The 21,769-nt window shown below is 36.4% G+C and overlaps 1 protein-coding gene across 2 annotated transcripts in view; it reads left to right on the plus strand.

The window, feature by feature from the left end:
* ALDH1A1 (aldehyde dehydrogenase 1 family, member A1) overlaps window positions 1-21,769 on the plus strand; it is a 56,066-nt gene that overhangs the window by 20,626 nt on the left and 13,671 nt on the right. For both annotated transcript variants that reach the window (XM_010568593.1, XM_010568592.1), the window contains 5 exons: window positions 9,196-9,300; window positions 13,224-13,364; window positions 16,778-16,907; window positions 17,974-18,035; window positions 20,049-20,177. In XM_010568593.1, coding sequence (XP_010566895.1) covers window positions 9,196-9,300; window positions 13,224-13,364; window positions 16,778-16,907; window positions 17,974-18,035; window positions 20,049-20,177 — 567 coding nt within the window. The remainder of the gene's footprint in view (window positions 1-9,195; window positions 9,301-13,223; window positions 13,365-16,777; window positions 16,908-17,973; window positions 18,036-20,048; window positions 20,178-21,769) is intronic.

The following is a 21,769-nucleotide window of genomic DNA, read 5'->3' on the forward strand; positions in this document are numbered from 1 at the left end:
TGTAGTTAGAAGTACACAGATAAAGAAGGTCTGAATCCAGACTTGTCTTCCCAGCTTGAACAGACCCTTTGCCTGTTTTATATCGTAGTACACAGGTATCTGCAAGAACTTTGAACAAACTGTTGGCAGAAAATTTTGATACTCTGCCCTCTGAAACATTCAGGTAGAACAATTGATCAGAAAGGATGTCTTCTCTTTGGAGACTCCTCGGTTACAGTTCGTTTCTTTTTCTTGTTACCATTACAATGGAAATAAATTTTATTTTCTAGAACCACTGCTTATTTTCTTTTCCAAAAGCAAGGTGTTCAGCAATATCTAGATTAGTCCTTTTGAATTCCATTCTAACCTATTTTTTTAATGGGAAAAAACCAACCAGATTTCAATGCATGTCTTTCTTGAATAAATCACACAGGACCTTACTTCGTAAATATTTAACAGGCTGTGAAAGCTATGTAGTTCTGACACGTGATAGCTCTCTACTGCTCTTCCTGTCTCAAAAAAAAAAAAAAAAAAAAAAAAAAAAGGCAGCTTAATTTAAAGAAAAAATTTTAGTACCTAGGTCACAGTGGTGTTCCAGAAACTACAGTGCTATTTATTTGATTTGCATTTTTTCAAATGAAAACAACTAATGTGAGCAAAATGCCAGCTCAGAAATCTGATTAACTGAATATGCAAGACATAAATTCCTGTAAATACTTCTATCCTTCAAAAATATTTAGTTGGCAAAAATCTATTCCATGAATACAAAAAACAACCACAAGACAGCCAGCATGATTGAAATGTCTATAGTGCGCAATTAAGGAGAGTGTCACATTGCAAATGAGTTTCTTTTGTCTTGACAATAGATACCATTTCCTTAAAAATTGCATATAATGTGTAACTGTGCAGAAATGCAATGAACTTGTTTGCAAAAGTGTGTACCTACAAGTGATCAAATCCAACACACCCTTGTAGAGGCTTGATTTTTGCAATGCTTTCCTCCTCTCTTCAAATATCACACAGGATTATCTGAAAGCCACAACAGTGTGCTGAGGGAGAGGGAGATGGGATAATAGAAATGTCATCCCATACCCAGCACTCGTCCCACGATTTAATAAAGCCTCTCCACTCTTGTTTTCTTACCCATCCTGTTCCTCTCCTGTCCCATACAAGTTAGAATATGGTGTGTGGGATTGTTTTGAGCAGTCACATTGGAGAGATCAAGATGAGGGAAGCATTAATTACTGTTGATGTATTAACCTTTCCGTCTGAAGCACCTTGGACAACAGCAGATCCCTCAGCTCTGGAAACTCAATTTTCTCTTTTTCTACCATGGCATAATATCAACAGCCATCACACAAGGATATGAAGAAAGGTAACTGCAGGAGATGTTCCAAGGACTTTCCTCTTTACTTAACGCTCTCTCTGTTTTATTTTCTATAAGAGAGAACATTTGGGGCCTTTTTCAGAGGTAATTTAACTAAGTATTTCCATATGTCTATGGAAATATGGAATCTATAGGTTGATATAGCTACATTTCAGGTATATTTCACATATACCATAAAACTAAGCAATTTGAAGGAAATTTGAATTTCAGGAATTAAATTTAATGCATTTTAAACAGTTAAATTGGCTTGGATGTTGAACCACAAAGTGATCTTGAATTGGTTTCATATCTGAATATCCTTTAAAGATATTCCAGTGAACTGAATCAGTGTTGGTAGCTGGCTGAAAATGTACTAGTAAATATTTTACTTAGTCAACACTGAGGAATTAGACAATGATTGTTTGACAAATTATTTCTGTCATGATGCTTTCACATATGCTAAGCCCTGTGGTGCTCCTTTAATCAGAGAAACTCAGATTGGTTAATTATTAAGTTGTCAAATTACATGAGGGGGGAGAAAATGGCAGCACATTCTCTCACTAAGCTGCATGTGGAATATCAGAAAGTGTGGAAGGGTAAGCCACTCTGAGTGAAGAAAAATTGTAGCTGAGTATCACATATGTTGCAATCACTAGCTTAACAAACAAAGCTGAGGGGTAAAAACACACAAAAAAATTAGAATATCAGGGAAAACATAATCAGCTATAAAGGTACTATAGAAACATACTCTTTTTAAGATCAGCTGACTTTGTAGATACAAAGCTACTAACTGAAAAATCAAAAGTTTAAATAAATAATGAATAGAAAGAATATGTTCTCTGATTATTAGTTCATTGCAGCAGTAAAATGTAATTCCTGCATCAACAATAACATACAATTCCAAGGGGAAAAAAGAAAAGTTACATGAAAGATTAGCCAAATATCAACTTCTTGTAAGGGAAAACCTAGGGAAAAAAGATTTCATAGCAGGTATTCTGTATGGATAGATTTGTTTAAAGCTTATCATTTCCATCTTTAGTAGTTCCTTAAATAATTTCACATATTTTAACTGGTGCATCTTCACTGTTCCTGGCCTCTAAAAAAACACTGGTGATGTCATTCCCTGGTTTACTGACTGCACTAGAAATCTTGTGAGCAGTCAACCAAACAGTTGTTGAGACTTGGTGATCGCTTTTAGCTCTTGTGAAATGGGCAGCTGGGCTCATTTGAAGAGCATTGTCAAGAAAAGCTTCAAGACTTGTAGGCTGTCAGGGGGCAGATTTATGGTGGGAAGAGGTTATGCTTTTTCTTGTACCATAAGTTTGGAAGAGTTTCTTGTATCTAAAGAGAAGTTATCTTAGAGATTTCATTCCATATTTATAAAGCTACCCTTAATAGCTAAGTCTGAAATAGTCCACGTTTTACAAAGTTCTATAACTTTTCGTGACTACATCTCTGTAGTATGGATTATAGTTCAAAACAATAATAGTGAATTACATAAAAATTCTTCCCTGATGAAGAATAAGTTTGTGGACAGATGCTGGATATGGGATCATGTATAGGATCTTTGCAATACAAGAAATGAAGTATTTTCTTCTCTAAACTGTACTTTTAAGTCACTTCTACAGAAGCACTGAGGTCTGAAACCCTGTACAGACTGCACAATATTGAACCCAGAAAAGGGGGATCCTTATTCTAAGGAAGATGCAGCAAGAAGTTATGTTTCATAAGGTGATGACACCTAATGTAGAGGCCCTAAAATCTACTTCAGCAGAGCTGTGGTGTGGTCCATCTGAGACAAAGCTGTCCAGAGTCAAATACTTTGTTTCTTCATGCAGCACAGACACAAACACAAATTCAGCACTTCCCATCTAGCAGATACTTTATAAAATGCACTCGCAGTCCTTTCAATATACTCAAGGACTGAAGGAAAAAAAAAACACTTGGATAAAAAGAAAGACAAAGAGCAGGTCTTGTCTCCCTGTTCTCTGCTCAGGTCATTTGAGTGACAAAATCAACTGCCTAAACAATGACTGAAATACTGTAGTCTTGCAAGTAACTTCAACCCCAAATGGTGAATGGTATCAGATTATCTGAACTGAAATCAATCATTTCGGAGAATAAAGATCTTACTGCACTCTGACACTGGGAAATAAAGCCAGTCGGGGGTTTTGGACTGCAATAGCCTGTTATCTGGGTTCTATTTTAAATACTGAGCTTTAGAAGTGTACAGTCCCATCTACAAGAAATGTGTATTTCCAGGTCTAGTGCAAAGAAGTCTGAAAGTCATTAATTCTTTGAGTTGTTGAAATAAAAAACATCTTCTCTCCTAAAAATATCAGTGAAATTACAGTTATGAAATGCCTGCAACAACATTTCTAAATCCTTGCAATATAAATTTGCAGCCCTAAACCTCATGGGCCATAGTCAGACATCACACACAACCCCCTGCACTGTGTGTGCCACAGAAGGGGAGTTCTTTTGCATTTATGTCTGACAAACCAGTACAAAAAAATACAAGCTGCCAGTGGAATTCTGACTGACAGACCAAACACTGTAACCTATTGCAAAATGATCCCAAATGTTGGGTTTTTTTCAGCAGGACAAGGGAGTTGCCAGAGGCTGCTGTTGGCCGGTACTTCAATGTTGCCTGGATTTAGAGATCCACATCCTGTGTGTTTGCAGCATATACTCCACAGCATTAAGTAAGCATGGCTGCATGTGCACTTATGAGTGCAGCTGCTTGCAGTCAGTGTAACACTGCTTACATGGAGAGTTTTGACTTTTTCCTTCTCTTTCCTGGCTTTCTTACCTGCATATGCAAGACTGCTATCTAACTTATGAAAGACATCTGGATAGTTTGATTTATACAGCCCTGATACAACGTTGTGTGTATATATAATATAATGAAGTTATGTTTTAAATGAGAATGGTATTAGAAACATTAATAAGAAAGATATTCTAAACTAATATTATGGGTGATATTGGCTGGTGCAATAAATGTAGTATTTAAACAAATACTTTAAAAACTTCCAAAAATGGTATGTTTTGCTATTATTCCTTTCACAGGCAGATATGAATTTGGCATACTGTAACATCATAGCAGTGTTATGTTAATATTTACCTTTTACTTTGTCTCTTTTCTTGGCAATGTAGCTAGTTACTAAAGATGGCTTTTTTTGTATTAACCATTTAACTGCTGTCTTTGCTTTTTCACAACAGTCAGAATTTTGTGTGGATATTCCTACAATCAACTTCATTACATATCTGAAATTTCCAGAGACTTATTTAATTCTCTGATAGCTTTTGTTAAATCAGGAGTTTGCTGGTCAGTCCTGATGGTCGGAGGCAACAGTGACACCCTATGTATGGTATCCACATAGAAACAAGCTGAAACATACAGGAATACATTAATAGCAAATTGTTACCATATCCACTTAGGGACAATATTTTTATTGGTCTTGATAGTTATTACCAAACTATTCACCAATTATTAAACAAGGATGCAGACAGCCATCAATACGATGCAAAAAATCTGTTCCCTGAAAGCTGTCATGTTTTCATAATGTATGTGGTTGTAGTGGTAAGGTTTAAATCCCAGGTCTGTGTGTCAAAAAGCATTTATCCTGCAGTTTTGTTGTGTTGACTTTGTCCTGCCCTGAGTCAACCATCATTTGCTTCATTTGCCTGCCCCAAAATATTTTCTGGTTTTCTATTTAAATGTTCCTGCTACTCTGAGCAACAACAGTGGTCCTTTATCCTAATGGAGAGGAAACGGGAATCAAATCTTTTATGCTAGTTGGTGTCTCAGCTAAGCTCCAGTGACTAAAGGTGGGGCAAGATGCCATGACCCTAGAGACAGGCCCGGTTTGAGCACAAAATACCTGGTACAGTCAGTCAGAGCCTGCCATGGTCTCGATGACAAGCATGATCAAGATCTCACACGCATGCCAACAACACAGTGGCACTGGGAGAGAGTAAGAAGGGAGGCCACCAGACCATCAGCAGCAGGAGTGTGGGCTCAGGCCCTGGGAGGGCAGCTTAGGGTGGCAAACCCTTTTCCGCACTGACCTGAACCCAGAGGTCACAGAGGATGACAGGTACTGTTAACATCATACATTACCATGTCTACTTTAAAGAGCAACCTACACAACACTTGGTAGTAGCACAGGCTCCTCTTTTCAACATCAGATCTTTTCATGTATCAGATCTTTTCAATGGGGTTTTCCTTTCTGTTTCAAGGCTAACCCACAGAGTCAGAAAGAAAACATTAACTCACTTTTTGACAATTTTACCAGCAGTGGCTCAGAGATGGCAGGCTCTAGGGTAGCACAGACCTTGTACACCTACAGGTAAGGCCCATGTTCTATTTTGCATTTGTGAACAGAGGTAAGTACCTCAAATTTCACCCTGAGGTCCTTAACCTTCACTCTGCTTGCCCCCTAAATTTTCATAGCTGTGTAATATCATATAACTTATCAGTAATCACAACTAAAGTAGAATATATTTTTAGTAGATTGGTTTATTCTGTCACTTAGCAATTGTTGAAATCAATTCATTTTGTATCATCTTTAATATGACAGAAGAGAAAATTGAGAAATATTATAGTTATTTTAATAATGGTATAAAGTACTTCTTTTTAAAAAACATTTACCATTTTAGAATAGGGTGTATGGTGCCACATTTTCCCTAAACAATTGAAAAATATTGATTTTTCAGGAACAATTGCAGTGGTTTATTTCCTTGTCTGTTTGTTTGTTTTAATGGAAAAGCAGAGTAATGTCTACAGATTTCATCAGAGTCTTATTCATATTCAGTAACCAAAAATCTAGAAAGATGCAGGACTGCTCACTCCTGAAACACTTTTTGGACATAGTTTTAAGGGATATATAACACAACTGAAATTAAGACACCAGAGCTTGAAAGAGAACGAAAGTGCCATACCAGACAACAAAATTAATAGTAAAAGTAAAGCACACATGGTGGGAATTTTGTGCTGTCTTTGGAGAAAGTATTCTTGCATGACACTGCTGTCATTTAGACTTTATAAGGATTTAAAACATTTAATTATTCCTTTAGCTGTAACAGTACCTTTGCCCATTACTTATTCCCATACAAAAGGGCTTAGCTTTGAATTTCTGGGGTTATTACACCACAAAAGGTTACGGATCATAAAAATTCAATATGGGAAAGAACAATGCCCACCTTGCTTTGTTTAGATCTTGTTCTAAGCGCACCAGCAATGTTGCAATCAAGAGTTGACGGTATTTGTTCCAGCCATGCAAAGTAAATTCAGTACACAATGTGCTTTCAGCCTGTATAAAAGTTTGATCTTTGAGTAACGACACAGTTCCTAACATTTATTAAATGAACTTTGGGTATCAATTTCATTGCTGCTGGGTAAGCTGTTATGATTAATTTTGGTGTAGGCCAGCTGCTGTGCAATTGTTCTTTTGTGCTTCTTAACTGTTAGCGATATGTTTGGCATTCTGTGAAAAGCTTGAAATAGAAAGATATTAAATACAAAGATAGGATATTCTAGCAACATTGATGAAAGCACAATTTTAGCTTATTTTCTTGGTTTTAATGTTAGACTTTTTCCAGTCCCTGTCAGGTAAAAGTCAGGATGAAACCGTTAAATGAGCAATGCATGCTGGCCTGGTTTTCCTGGCGTATAGGTGTTCCACACAAAGACAACAGATTAGTAAAAAGGCTTAGACTATGTCTGGGAGAATGGAAAATCAAGAATGGTGCTGTCTGCTGAGGGAAATCAGTGTAGATACATAACAGAGATCCTCAGAGTTGAAATGAAGTATGAAAAACTATCAAAATGGACCAAGTAATATTAATTTTCTGTAATACCCCTTGCAGTTCAAACAATAATAGTCAGACATTGGCAGTAATAGTCAGAATGACATAGTCAGAATGCTTGCATTTTATGCCTAAAGGCTGAATGGAAGACAGGGAAGTCTCACCAGTGTCAGGGTGACAAAAGACTTGATAACTGTGACAATTAAATTGGAGGTAATCAGGGTATTGATAGAAATTACTGAATAAATGAATAATGTCAAATGGTTAGGATCACCTTAAACAGAAGATAGTCATACTGATTATAAAGCAATGACAGCTAAAATGATTACCCAAGGATCATTTCCACGAAGCCTGAAGTCATATGAGGCAAGTAGCTTCACCCTTCAAAAGCAGGAATTGCAGCATTTGCTGAAGACCAAAACCGGAGAGGTTTGAATTCCTAGTGTTTTGCAGAGAAACTTTCAGGTAGGGAGGGCAGAGAAAAGAGCTCCCCATACACATGACCATCAGCTGTGATCCTGCCGAGTGATGAGGTCATATACACTATCAGCACCCACATTTACTGTATGTTTGTATGATTATATTCACACTCTGAGTGCAGGATTATGGCAATATGGCACAACCCCACTTCTGGCACCCACAGTATAACCCCTGGGAAATAACAGCATTGAGAATGTTCAGACTGAGATCCTGCAAATAGTCTTTCCAAAGGAGGAGTATGAATTAGCTTTCAAAACTATGATCATAAGTGCCAGTTTCCCACATATTTTCCTCCAGGACCTATTGAGTATTATAGGGTTATATGTATAGTTGAGGACTACAGTCATCTTTTGCCCATAGGCCACCTTTAAAATTCTGCTCATTGTCAGCTCTTGGACATATTAAGTTGGCCATTGTAAACATTTTGGTATGTGCTAGTTCAGTCTGGAAGGCTAGTCCTCCTTTCCTTGTAAGATTAGGACAGGGAGAAAAACAGCAATAAAAGAAATAGGTGATTTCATCAATAAAGTAATTCAACTTTTCTTCAAGGCATTAATTATATATGAGAAATGGCTTTTCTTCCAGTATGTGCTGCTAAGTGTGTTTTTAAGAGAGAGTGTCTGTGAAATGCACCAACTACCAATAGCAAGGACAGTCTAGGCTTTAAGGTTGCTAACAGTGTACTTCTTGTGAATACATCAGTCATTTCCTCTTGATTCACGATTCCTGTCTTTATTTAATGGAATAAATTCCACCTTTTTTGTAAAAGATTAAGAGCATTATATTTCTGCTTTTAAATCTTGATCAGGATCACATTCAATGAAGAACCAATCCACAAAGACAAAAGGATTTTTGTGAAAAATAAAGGAGCCTAACCTCTAATTATTTTTCTCCTGTAACATGAAAATAGAGAAGTATACTTGCTTGCTTTTTACTCTGCTTAAGTGGTTCTTTCTTTGTTTCATTCAAATGACTGTGGTGGGAGTTTTTAGTCTTGCCTTTAATTTCAGAAAAACATGCTATTGGTTATTTTTTGTTGGGATTTTTTGGGGGGGGAGCAGGAGAGAGTGAAGAGAAATCAAAGCAAAGCTAAATAAAATAGTGTTCTCCAAGATACTACATGTACTATATATACTAAACCCAAGGATTGGGTTTACTTCTCTTGGGGCATGTAACAGAAAGGCCCTCCATTGTTACCAACCCTGTAAGCATAGGAAACCCAGGTAGGTTTAGGTAGGTCATTTAGGGCTGTACCTCCCTTGCACATCACAGACTTCAGTATGAGAGAGGAAGGACCCCTTTGTAACAGTATCTTTTTATGCTATGAAACAAAGTGGAAATATCATGTAGAGACAGAAAGTTTGCCTCTCCAAGTTAAGTGCATATGTGATTATTCATCTCTTCAGAATAATGTAGAAACAGTTATTCCATTTTTAATTCAGGTACCTATCAATCAGGCAGCTCTCAGCTATGAACGACAGATTTATTCATTAAAACAGGTAACAGGCAGCAGCTATATATATGTTACTAACATTGTTGCACTATTTCTTCTTCTGCAGATATTTATAAACAATGAGTGGCATGATTCGGTCAGTGCTAAAAAATTTGAAGTCTTTAACCCTGCAAATGAAGAGAAAATCTGTGAAGTTGAAGAAGGTGACAAGGTAGGGTTTTCTTTCTTTCTCTTAACACTAGCTTTAAATTCAGTTCTATGTCTTAAAAGCAGGAAGGCAAGCATCCCTCTGTGTTGATGGAAAACTCCACCCCAGAGATGTACCTACTTCATGCCATATATGTCCTTCTGCAAACATAGTTCTTAGCTTTTTCACTAAGCCTTATTATTGTTTGTAAACAGACACTGAAAAACTGCTTTACTCTTAGGATCTTGCTCATATGAGGAAAGTTCTGAAGAAATATTTTTTGTTAATTTTTTTTAAATGATATTAATTCTTTTTGTTCTCTTTGATCAGTGACATCTTATAATTTAAAAGCGAGGTTGCTATTTTTTTCCTGGCTCTTCCTTACACAGTGTTGTAATCTGTTCATTACACATTTACACAAGGCTTTTCATTATAGATAACATGAAGTGGACAAATACTGATATTTTCCCACAAAGACTCTGTGAAGATGATCATTATCGTTAACATTTTCAGTTATGAATATGTCTTCTCAGTGCTGCCTCCTTCAAATACTTGGTTTTGTGACAAATGTATTGGAACATAGTCCTAAAAAAGACTCTGAAGCTGAAAGTAACTTATCAAATAGATACTAATTCCACCAAAACTGGTTTCCTTACAACATGCTGAATTGATGAATTTAAGCAGAGGACTAAAAAGATTGTTGACACCTGCAGACACACATTTATTTTTTATATTTGTGAGGTTTCTTCGCAGAAAATTACAGATAGATGCCATGTAATCAAAAGTATAAAGAACACCTAAGCCCTCAAATAAGCAGCTCTGTATGTTTGTTATATCATGTATTTTTCTGCTGAAAAGGATTTGTCTAGTGCTACCATATAGTTTAAATATAAGTTGGAAAGTAGGGGGTGTAGTTTTTTAAATAGAACAGACAGTGTTGCTTAAACAGTTTTAAAACCCATGACCAAAGAAAATTTCTTTATAGACTCTGAGAAAGTAAGTATGAGAAATGAATGTTCTATTTCCAGTTCACAGGTATACAAAAAGTGATGACTGTGACTGAAAATAAAATCGGTTTTATAATTACTGGTTTGGTTCTTGCAAATATTTATTTTATTTTCTACACTTTCTCCTTCAAAGTCAAATTTTTACATCCAAAAGCAAAATAATTTTCTCACATTTCTCACAAAATGACATCTGGTGTTCACTTTAGTCAAGAAATATACATATCTAGAATTATTTATATAGCAAGCAGGTTTTAAACTGAGCAGCAAAATGTCCATTAAACACCTTTTTATCCATGAGAACGACTATAAAACTTATAAGCCATTTATCTGTGTTATAAGTTCACCAAAAATTTACTGCAACTATAATAAGCACAATCTCTTTCAGAATATTTTAATCTACTGTACAAAGATTCACTCTGAAATGAAATGCTCTTTTGAGAAATATCTAGAAACCCAGTTCATTTAACACCCTGTGCTCATTGAATCTTAGTTCCTCTGTTCTGTAATTACATCATGAATCTCCTAATAAACTTTGGTTCAGATGCTATCTGTCTAGCACATGAGCAGTAGTGACCACACATTATTAAGGAGGTCATAGTGAAGACCCATTTTAAAGACAAAGATGGCTGAGAAAGTCTGCATGAATCTGGCTTTTGATAATTTCATGTATCTAATCATGAGTTTTTCAAATGCCTTGTTCTTACTTTTCTTTAGTGCCAGTTACCTGTATATAGTGCTCAGAGTCACTGAGATTGCTTCAGGCTCTTTTTGTCCTCAGCCAAAGAATTTCATAAGCATGCTGTTAACTTCTGAATCATATCCCACTAGAAACATACATGCTTTTGATGTAAAGTGCTACTTCTTCCACCTCTTCTCTGTTCAGTGTTTAAAATCCAAATTACATTGCAAATCAGGCTAGCCTGATATTTGATCATCCTCAAATTAAATTACTCATGACCTGCAACTGTTCACTTACCATTCAGAATTTTTGTAGCTTTCATTCCTTACAAGCAATCTAACAACTCATTAAATAAAGAGATAATGCTGTTCGACACACACGTTTGCTTTCTCTCCAATTATTTTGCAAACTAATGTGTAATGACAACTGCTATTAACTAAATTGCCAAGTGAAATGTACAAATCTAGTAAATTACACAGTCATTGTGAACCTAATATTCTAGAGCCTAGTCTTTAGATAATGAGCCAAGAGATTTTAGGAATTTAATTTGTGTGTACAATAGGGTTGACAAAGGGCTATATACTGCCTTGCAGTGGTATTTAAAAAAAAACAAGTGGAGATTACAAAGCACAGACACATATGTGGGTGGGAACTGTTTTCCTTTCAGTTTGATGGCTTTTTCAAGCTACATTCACTAATCCTAAGGGCCCCTAATAATAATAAAGCAGCTCAGCAAATGGTCAGTGGGATGTAAAGTAAATGTACTTCTGTAAAAAATCTAAACTAGCTGTGAAAGGAGCTATCAGTCTTCATACTCATGGTGTAGATTTATGTACCCAAATTAAATTTTATACAGCTGAAGAACATCTTTTTCTTCAGGTATTTGACAACATTCTACCAGATCCTAAAGAAAAACAATTCTTTTTAATCTGGTAGATTCAGCTACCTTATGTAGGTGACTGGTCAGTATTACCTTATAGTAATGACTGTGCTATTTGTAGAGATCCTCCTTATCTTTTCCCAAACTTCCTGGAAAGAACTTTGGGAAGTTCTGTGGGCTTCCTGCCTAGCAGGTCTGTGCTGGGCTTTCCAAGCCACTTACCCACCCCACTCCCAGCTTTTAAGAACTAGTTGTTAGCTACCAACACCAGTTAAATATTCAAGATCTGGTTCACATTTAGAAAAACTGACTTTGGTGTTGACTTAGTCAACTTTGCTGACTTAGTCAACCTTGATAGTGATTTCCCCGGAGCAGACCCTGACAACTAACAGTACCAAAAAAAGTTGGAAAGAAATCCTTTAACCAATGCATGCAAATTGCTCAGGGAAATGTTCCATGTATAGATTCCTCCTTTTTTTTCCTTGAAATTTGTTACTGATTTCTAACCAAAAGTAGAATAAACATCCTTTCTAGGTCATTGTTTTCCTGGGAAAACTTTTACAAGAATTGTGAAATACAGAAGAATTGCAAGTACTAAAAACCTTTTCTCAAGAGATTTTTATATCCTGGAACACCCTTACACAGCAAAGAGTTTCATATAATTCATTGTAGATCTTCCTGCTATAGCAAAAGCCAAATATTAAATAATAAACTATATTATTAAAAACATTAATGGACTAACAAATCAGCTCGCTTAATGCAAAGGCAATGCTTAGACTTCAGAATATTTAGGCTTAGCATTTTAAACCTGGTCAGCTAGTCAATTCTTAAAATTATTTAAAATACAAATGCTCCTTAAAACTTTCAAAAACAAATGCATTTATTTGTCTTCCTCAATGATAAATGTATGTTCATTTTATGAAACATTTTAAGGAACAGATTTTTCTCTCCTGGTCTTCATCCCACCACCAGATACTTTTAGATAACATTGAGTACTTAAATACAGATTTGGGCACCTCTTTGTACATAAAAGAGATTAAATTACATCAACAGTGTAATTGGTGGGTGTATCCCTAGTTCCAGACACTAGAAGGCAGAGGGTTTGAATTTCTAAATTTTAAAAAGAAAGTTCCTTAATATGTTTTTATTTTAGAAGCTTTGAGAACCCATCTGTTTCTCATAAAACTTCACATTGCTGAAATGACAGCAGAAATGTTTGAAAGAAAATAACTCATGTATTTAAAATTACTGTACTGATTCTGATTAGATTGCGGTTGGTGTCTCTTATTTATCTTGCAAAACACCTTGCATGTTTAACAACCAACAAGCCTGATGACAGAATCAATTATTGATTATAAAAGTTTCTCTGTTTTCCCCACAGGCAGATGTAGACAAGGCTGTCAAAGCAGCTAGAAAAGCTTTTGAGCTTGGGTCACCCTGGCGTACAATGGATGCTTCAGAGCGAGGAAGGCTCTTGAATAAACTAGCTGACTTAGTTGAGAGAGATCGGCTGATTTTAGCTGTGAGTATGATACGTGAACAAAAAGACTGGGAAAAAAGCCTATGTCCTGATTTTTAAAGAAAGATATAAGCAAGCCTAACATGATAAATCCTTGGAAAGTAAGGCGTTCTCAACACGTATTTTGTATCTGTATTGCAAATGGACCTCATTAAACTGGCTTGCACTCTGGTCAGTTAACACCCAACATCCACAAAGTACTTGAGTATTTGATTAGCTTTAAGATGATACCTAAGCCACCTACAATTGATGCCATTTCAATTGTTGATTCTTAAGGACACACTAACATAGATTATGTGCTTAACACTTTTCTAAGCCATGGCCTGAATCAAGGCCTAAACTCAAAACCTGGCTCAGAACTTACAAATGATACAAGTCAGAACTGGGAGAAATTTTAATTTCATGGCTCTATATTTTGTTATGACTCATCCTTCATTAACTCCAGCTTGCAGCTGGGCAATTAGTGAAAAAGCTTAACCAGAACCAAAGATAGCAATTAACTACTTATTAGTAGGAAGAATATGGGGGGTGGGGAATGATGTCCTGCCTTTATCAACTGCTGTGTATTGGCCATTTTACCACTGTTAACAGCAGACACATAAGTTGTAGCACCATCACCTACCTGTTGAGCACTAAGGCAAGAAAGAACGCTTAAAGTAGAAAGGCACCACCGATTTGACAAAGTATAGCACCACCCCCTCTTCTTTTAAACCCCACATGTGATGCTACCATTAAGATGATCTTCTTTCTGTTTCAAGCAGTTTCTGGAATTAACACTGAGACAGGGTAATTTTTTGCACTGTTCTGAAGATGAACCCTGGTTTTCTGCCAACAGTGTCAAAAATTTAAGAGAGCAGGAGGAGTAACCAACATTCATGATCACCACTCAGACTGATCTAGTCACAATTTGAAGTATTTAGCCATTAGCTACAAACCACAGCATTGATAAATGCATAAAATTTAAGCCTTCAAAATATATAAACCTGCAAAGCATCTATTGTCCATTCTGTTGTCCTTATGGCTGTAGTATAAGAAGACATTTGCATGTGTCTTAAACAGGTTTTTAAAAGAAAAAGAAAAATTCAAAGGAACTGAGGTTATTTCCTTGAATTCCAAAGACTGCAACTGACAAATTTACACTTTTCTTTAACCAAGTTGTTTCTCTAAATGAAACTTGTCATCTTGATAGGGACTGATAACTACCTAGATTCTCAGGAGAATTTTTGTGTGGCTGGAACTTATGTCCTTAACAATGCTCGATTCATTGCAGTTGAGAGAGATAAAATTTTAAGAGAGTTACATTTTTAATAGGAAAAGTATGCCCCCTTGTCAGTTAGATACTGGATAAGCTGGCATTTGCTTCTTTATTGTACAGCCTAAGGCATTACACATGCAAAGAGGATGGAGAAATAATCTTTTTTCCACAGGAAAGCTGAAACATTAAGTTAGTTTTTGTTCCCACTTGCCATTTTCATAATATGAAAGTATTGCTTTTCTGTGGTGCCCCACCCAAGTTTCTGCTTTACTGAATTTGGTTTTTTTTCCTACACCTTGGTCACATTATTGAATACTTTTCACTTTTAGATAAGGTGTGTTTGAATTAAATGCTTTTCAGATGTCATCAAAATGAAGAGAGATTTTCTCCAGAAAACTAGTACTAGTACTACAGAGTAGCAAATAGCCTTGTAAACACTAAGGGTCAAAATAGACCCCCAAAGGTTATTCCAAAAGCATTTTCCTGTGCTCATGAATCTGGCCAGGATCAAAATTATTCCATTTCAGTGTTTTATATAATGATAAGATGCCTTTCCTGAAGTTCCAGAGGTTCAACAGCCCTATAGGCAGGCTACTGGAAGAATATGTCAAAGCAGCGTACTGAAAGAGCCACTGAGAATTTTGTTTCTTAGGTTTCGGTGTGTTGTGATGTTCAAAGCTACAAAGTTCATAAGTTTGAGGCCAGGGAAGAATTTTCTCCCATATTCAAACAGAACAACACAGTGCCGGATATATTGCCTGGAATGATGAGGGCCTGTCTCATTTAATCAGTTCCTTGTTGCTGAAAGCCATCAAACATTGCTGGCTTCTCTGTTTGTTCTGTTCTCTTCCCAGGTATGATATCTGCAATGTGTCCAGTTAACTAAAACTGTGGATTTCACAGGGGGGCTCTTGGTGACATGTTTTACTTGCAGGATCAGTCTGTAGACCCAGCCTGAAATGCTAAAGAACCTTGGACATACAAAATAGCAAATTTAGAAAAAAAAAATATGTATTTCTAAGATCTGACTGGATCTTGAAACTATAGTTTGGGGGTTTCCTATGAAGTATTCTAACAGGATTATTCACAAAGCTGAAGGTCCCCAGTGTATCTGTGCTGGAAAACTCCAGAAAAAAATTCTAGCAGTGTCAAGAAGATGTTGACACTATTTAAGAACTGCACATGGTCTTTAACTAGATGTCCCAATGATTAGGGGTATTGAAATGGCATTAATCCAAACCATACTCCCTAGATTTGGCTGGAAATCAACTCTGTGCTGGTGTCTCTGTGGGATCATTAAAGCACTGTGGGTGGAACAGAATTGATCAGCTGAAAAGTTATAGAGGTTGAATGAATATTTGCTAATTATTATTCTAAAGGTTTGTATCTGCCTGGCATAGAGATCCATGGTATGGAGAGTCAGGCATGGCTTCAAATAAGACCAGTTAGTTCACTCAGTCAGGAGTTAGCCAATAAAAGAAAGTCTCTTCTGTATAAGTATTATTCATAGTGAATTTTTCTCATTTAGGAGTTCTTGATGGCTCAGATCCTTCCTTTGCACAGGAAAGACTCAAGGTATTATTTGGGGGATTTTATTCCATGCTTTGAGTCTTTTTGCTCATATATGCTGATAATCATGCATTTAGTGAGCACCTAGAAAAATGTTCCTTAATAATTAAACAGCACAGGGTCCTAAGTTAATGTGACAGTTATTTCCAGGAAACTAGTGCCTACCTTGAGTGTCAGTGCATATAGGCTAAGGGAGGCCACTCATTTTATTTGCATCACTTATTTGCATAGACTCCTAGCTGATCTTTTTATCTACGCTTGTAGAATATTTAATTTAAACTAGAACAGTGTAACTGATTCAGATGGGAGAAATGTTATTGTTTTTTCAGAACATCTCACCATTACAAATGTGCCATGATCGTCTTACCTGCATAGCTCACTGTGAATAAACCCTCACAAAAATTTCTCATTTGTAAATTGCAATGTTGGGTTTTTCAAAATGCTAAGTATCCTTCAGAGGGGAATTAATCTAAATGCTTGTACTAAAGCTGAAAACCTCTGAACTGAAAAACCAAAAGCTAAATGTCAAAGTACAAGCATGAGGACCATTATCAATATTTGATATTAACACTGTAATTGTTGTTTTCTGCAGACAATGGAAGCCATTGATGGTGGGAAACTCTTTTCCACTGCCTACCTAATGGATTTAGGTGCCTGTATCAAAACATTACGCTACTGTGCAGGCTGGGCTGATAAAATCCATGGGCGTACTGTTCCAATGGGTGAGTAGTTTTGAGATAACAAAAGTGTAGAACTGAAGCCAATGTGATCTGTAAAAAATTGCCTTTTTCTAAAAGTTATGCAACACAAAAAATATCTCAAACATAAAATATTTTAGATAGTTCTTAATACAGTTTATTTAAGATTTATAATAGTGCTCATTTTAAACATTTAGTGGAGTTACCCGCATTTATTCCTTGTTCTATACACCACTAGTAAGTACTCTTTATTGACCAAAAGATTTTAGCCTGTATATACATCTAAGAAGTCTGATAGGTTATTTTTGCATAGTAATCTACGGTTTATTCAATGGTCCAGTAATGAAAACCAGGTATTTGTTTATTAAAGCTAAGATTATGTCAAAGAGTAATATTTGTTTCAGTTATTGGATAATGTATTAGGAAGAGTACAAAGAGAAAGGAATGAGGAAACATTCTTTTATTTTGCTGAAATTTCATTCCATTCCTTCTCCCATTAAGTAGGTCTATGAAAATATTGTTTCTAGCTGATTTGTCTCAGAAGGACAAAGAAAAGAATGGTAATAAAGAAGGAATTAAGGAAAACTAGAGTGATAAATACTTCCAACTTTTTTGCATCACATAGATCTCTATACTAGGCTTAATGGAACACATGTTTATTTGAATCAAAGAGAATTTTATACTTAATGGATTTGATTTAAGCTAAGATCTAATATTAAAAAATGTCTGATATGTACCTAGGATTGCAAGTAGCTTTTAAAAGAGCACTTTCTAAAAAAAAGGTGATAAAAGAAAAAAGAAATGAGGAATGCTTATTGGTGTGCTCTGCATACCATGTTGAGAAGCAGGGTTATCACTGCAGAAAGTCAGTCAGACTGGCAGAATCAGACCTTGGAGATATGAAGAAAGTAGATATTAAATCCAGATGTACTTTAGGGTTGGGTTTTTGCATAGTTAAGATTTCGAAAATATAATTTATAAGTAGAATTTTATCCAGCTAAGTTTGGTATCCAACTTTATCTTCTTTCTGATTTAACTGTTTCTCACAAGGGCTTTGTCTGAATGTCTAATTTATTTGTTCTTTCCCTAGATGGAAACTTTTTTACATTTACAAGACATGAGCCTATTGGCGTGTGTGGCCAAATTATTCCTGTAAGTTGGAACCATTTATGTAAAACACACATGTTCCCGTTACAAATGGAAACGCTTTTGAAATTTTGTCTATGCAAGTGCATTACCAGTCAGAAACTTTCAGGTTCTGAAAGATAGAGACTATCCTGAGTACTCATCAAATACTGCAACATGGAGTATTTGATGAGTCAGTCCAGTCCAGCCTTGTCTCTCTCCTCCCTGTATAGGTAGGGAAAATAAATCTCAAAATGTTGACTGATGGATTAGTTTGAAAGACGGAATTGTGTTTTGTTGTAACTGGAAGAATTAGAAATAAACAAATAGGAAAGGGTAATATTTACAGCCTATAAGCAATAAGCTCTTTAGGACCTGGAATATCTGTTCTGCTCTGTACAGCATCCAGACAGCTGGATCTTTATTTATGACTAAGATTCATTCACCATGTTGATGGTACAAGTAACAACACAAAGAATGTGTCCAATAAGCACAGTGATACTGAGCCATATGTTCCCAAGCTCCTGTTTGGAGTGTGTAAATTCCCAGTTTTGAAGTCACTTATTTTAAGTGAAAATTCAAAAGGCCTGTCTGAGTCTGAACATCCAAAACGCTGAGGAACTCAACTTTTAAACTTATTTGTGAGGTCTAAACAGCTTCAACTGATTGCTGTGAAAATGGTTATAAGCACTAGACACTCCTAATCTGACCACCCCTTCGCACATGGTGTGAGCAGCCTGACCCGACCTGCTCAACAGTTTACCAGATTCTGAAATAGTCAGCTTGTCTATCAGGTTTGCTCAGACATGTGGGTCCCACACATGTTCCTGATATCTTTCAGCTGAGCTTGCAGATTTGCTATCTCTTTAGACCACCACATTGATTTGGGGAACATCACTGGAATACATTTTGATCCAGCCTCTAGGAGAGCTTGGGAATATGCTGTTTTAGATTCTCTTGTAGGTCAGCCACAAGATATTTCAAGTAAAGCACTCAGAGTTAAGATGTCCTAAAGAATTAGAAACACTAGATGTGTCCACTTCTAAATAAAATTGTATCCTGGAACTATAAGCAGTTAGTATAAACACTGGCTTCCCTTCTAAAATGTTCAAGGACTTCTGAGTGTATCTTTATTTTCTCTCCATTGAAATGTGAACCCACCAAGTTGGAGGCTTTCACATAACCCAAAAATTTTGAGGACTATGTGAACACTGCAAAACACTTTTACTAGCTCATCATTTCCATTTCCCTTCCACTCACACAGTTCCACTTCAGTGATGAAGATCCAGAAAACCCTGTAATCTCTTACTTTGTGTTCTTTGTGCTCCTGTTATTTTTGGGGGTGGGGTGACACTGAAATGAGATCAGGAGAGAGATAAAAAACAGTTGCCTGTATACTCCTCCAAGCCTTTCTGACATAATAGGTAACTGTTAACTGCCTTTTTCCCCACTTTCATAAAGGTAAGGCCCACTGCGGCTTTTGTGCTGAGGCTCTTGGACTCAATACTTCCAAAACTATTAGATATATTCTCAAAAGGGCAATCTGTTTTTCCCCCAGCCACATGGTCCCTCATACTGTTGAATAAGGAGTCCAAAGGAGTCACTGCCCTGCAGTCTAGCTGGACTGACCACAATAGAGAGCTGCCAGTGAAACATCCAGGGAAGAGCGCAGGGGCAGCATTACATGTTATTACCTTGTCTCCCTTAGAAAACTGAACTGATGATGCATGTGATCATTTAAGATAGCAAAACTCCCAATTTCACCACTAATCCAGCAACTTTCTGTAAGGCTTTGTTAGAGGAGTGCACTTATTGTCTCTTGAGCTTTTAACTAAAACCTTGGATCCCGTGGACTTACATAGACCAAAATCACTGGTCTTTGTATAACATGGCTTGCTTTTTCGAAATATCTTCATTCTGAAAGGAGTTCAACAAAGAGTTCAACCACCCAGCTGACAATTCACACTATTATCATAGAAAAAGCAAAGGCATTTTGGTGATATATGAGAAATAAGATACACCTTCTCATCTGTCTTTCAGTGGAACTTCCCATTGGTTATGTTCATCTGGAAGATCGCCCCTGCCCTTTGTTGTGGAAACACGGTGGTTGTCAAACCAGCAGAACAAACTCCACTGACTGCCCTTTACATGGGATCCTTAATTAAAGAGGTAGGTCATCAACAACAGAGTTTTTTGCCCTTCTCAGAAATGTAAGAGTATACTGCAGCTGAAATGCCACAGAGGTAATATAAGCCAGGCCGTCCTCTGCAAGTACTTCTCATTGCATGTCTAGCCTTGTACTATGGAACTTACCTTACTGTAAACCAGTGAAGCAAATCCAGGGCAAAAGCACGCATATCTTTCAGCCTAGTCCACACACACAAAAAACCAACCCCACAATAGTAATTTAGTAAACTCCATTCCTTGGCAAACATGTTTGTATTACAAAAGCACAGTACCTTTCAAAGCCAAAAGCAAACAAGGAATCAAGAGCAGAGTACTTAGAGGTGGTTGGCAATTACTTTATTAGCATAGTTATCACAGAAAAGGACCTGTGTGTACAGCTCATTATTATTATGTTTTAATTGAATGAACTTTTCATCCACGGGGGTTTATTATTAACGAGTAGCTGTAAAATTGAACTGGTGACTGCTGCCAAACTTGTGAACTCTCCTCACACAGAAACTGGGAGAATACACTTTGTGCTCTTGAATACAAGGAGTGTGGTAGTTTCTTCAGTGTCTCCAAAGTTACTTTGGCTATTGTGCCCAGCCTAGCAAACACCCAAAGAAGAACAGTTAAATAGTTTAGCTATCTTGCTTCCCAATAAAATCAACAAATGTAATTTAACATGTTTGAAGAGTTGGCACAGATGTCAATAATCACCAGCACAATAACCTTGCAGAGTGTTAATGGAAATGACTTGGCACATTTTATTATTCTGCTTCAAAACAATGATTCAGCAGAGCATACTGACTGGTTATGTGTTAATATTTCACAGAAACTGAATGACTATCAGGAAGGAGCCAAATCTTGCTATTGCATCACATAGTAAATGCTATTAGATAATACTGGGGAGGAGGAATTGCTTTAAAAAAAATCAGAGATACCGTTTCTATTAATTTTTAACAATAAGTATCAGAAAGTATATTTCTCTGAAAAAGCAACTTTACAAGGAAAGTAACTCTGTTCTAATGAAATACCTATTCTGATATTCTGATTTCCTGAAAGGCGAGCTCACAAGTGGGAATGTGATCAGTGGTCCATTTTATATGCACACTTACAATGGTTACAGAGTGGTAATGACTGGTATAATGCTAGAGTACTTTTAGTAAAAGGCAAGATGATTGTCATTTTACCCATTCACTCAGTGTTCCACTGGATGAGAAGCTTAAGTATATAATTGTTAAATGTCTTTGTTGTGTGACAGATATTGTAGAGCTTTAAAAAAGACCAATATTTATGTTATAAAGTCCTTCAAGGTTTATTCACCCAAAGCTAGCTGAGTTTTAATTTACACTCAGATTACTCAAGTAAAGTTGAACCCCAAATCCTTGATAGTGATCAAAACCTCAGTGATCACTTCAGTAGCTGTTTTGGACTCCCTGTGAAACTATCTAAATATCTAATTTAACTTTCTAGTTCTCAAGTGTCCATGTTAAAAAAAAAAAATTATAGTCACTTTTGGTCATTCTCACTAACCTTTTTAATAGTCCTCACAAGGTTTCTTTGCTAATAGGTAGAGAATAGCTTCTAATACA

This window comes from Haliaeetus leucocephalus, unplaced genomic scaffold, assembly GCF_000737465.1.
Source record: "Haliaeetus leucocephalus isolate CR32 unplaced genomic scaffold, Haliaeetus_leucocephalus-4.0 Scaffold251, whole genome shotgun sequence".
Lineage (NCBI taxonomy): Eukaryota > Metazoa > Chordata > Aves > Accipitriformes > Accipitridae > Haliaeetus > Haliaeetus leucocephalus.